Below are 755 nucleotides of genomic sequence, written 5' to 3'. Positions count from 1 at the left end.
GCTGTACCCGATCATATTAGATTCTTTAAATACTATTTTCAGGAAATAAGTGGTGGTGGGAATGAAAAAGATGGCACCTATGTTTTAAAAACTCTGTTAGAAGATACTTCCAACCTTCCAATTGAATGTAAGGACGGCTGTGTTTACACAAAAGATGGAGAAGGTTAGTACGGGTTTGAATCATGAGCTTAAATGGACTGTAAGCATAATTTCAAGCAACCCTTTTCCAAAGATGGCAATGCCCGATTCACAACGGTACCATATTTGTCAGATGAAAGATGAATAAGATATCACTGTTTGACATTTTAATTACTTATCATTTTCTACAGAGATTTCTCTACAAAAGTAACTTGTGAATTTTCTGTTGCAGGAAAACTTACGGAAATGATCAGAATTAAACACTTACAAACCTTGAAAAGGACAATTATGGAGCAGATAAAACTTTAAAGAGAATTGGGTAATGCCATCCAAGTTGGTAGGTCGGGTCGGGTCGGGAACCTTGGATTTCCGGACAAAGCTGTGTACCCACGACATTCTGTCTATATTTTTCTTCTTGAACCTTAAGAAAGTGAGAAAAATGAAATACAAATACGGTTAAATCTCTATACTGCAAAGGAACTGTAAGCGTTGCCTGATTTACTTCAGTACCCTTGAAAACCTGGTCTGATCAAGTATGAATTATATATAGACATATGTTGTCTGATTCACTTCAGTACCCTTGAAAACCTGGTCTGATCAAGTATGAATTATATATA

The 755-nt window shown here is 35.9% G+C and overlaps 1 protein-coding gene across 1 annotated transcript in view; it reads left to right on the top strand.

The window, feature by feature from the left end:
• Positions 1-42: 42 nt before the first annotated feature.
• The window catches only part of LOC111717295 (uncharacterized), a gene marked incomplete at its 5' end in the record, with an annotated part of 2,670 nt that continues 1,957 nt past the window's right edge, over positions 43-755 (top strand). The window contains 1 exon segment of the mRNA XM_023492794.1: positions 43-163. Within this exon segment, the coding sequence (XP_023348562.1) occupies positions 43-163 (121 nt within the window).

Source organism: Eurytemora carolleeae, unplaced genomic scaffold (genome assembly GCF_000591075.1).
Source record: "Eurytemora carolleeae unplaced genomic scaffold, Eaff_2.0 scaffold2387, whole genome shotgun sequence".
Lineage (NCBI taxonomy): Eukaryota > Metazoa > Arthropoda > Copepoda > Calanoida > Temoridae > Eurytemora > Eurytemora carolleeae.
Note: the sequence above shows the minus strand (reverse complement) of the source record. Positions and strands in the feature narration are given on the sequence as shown.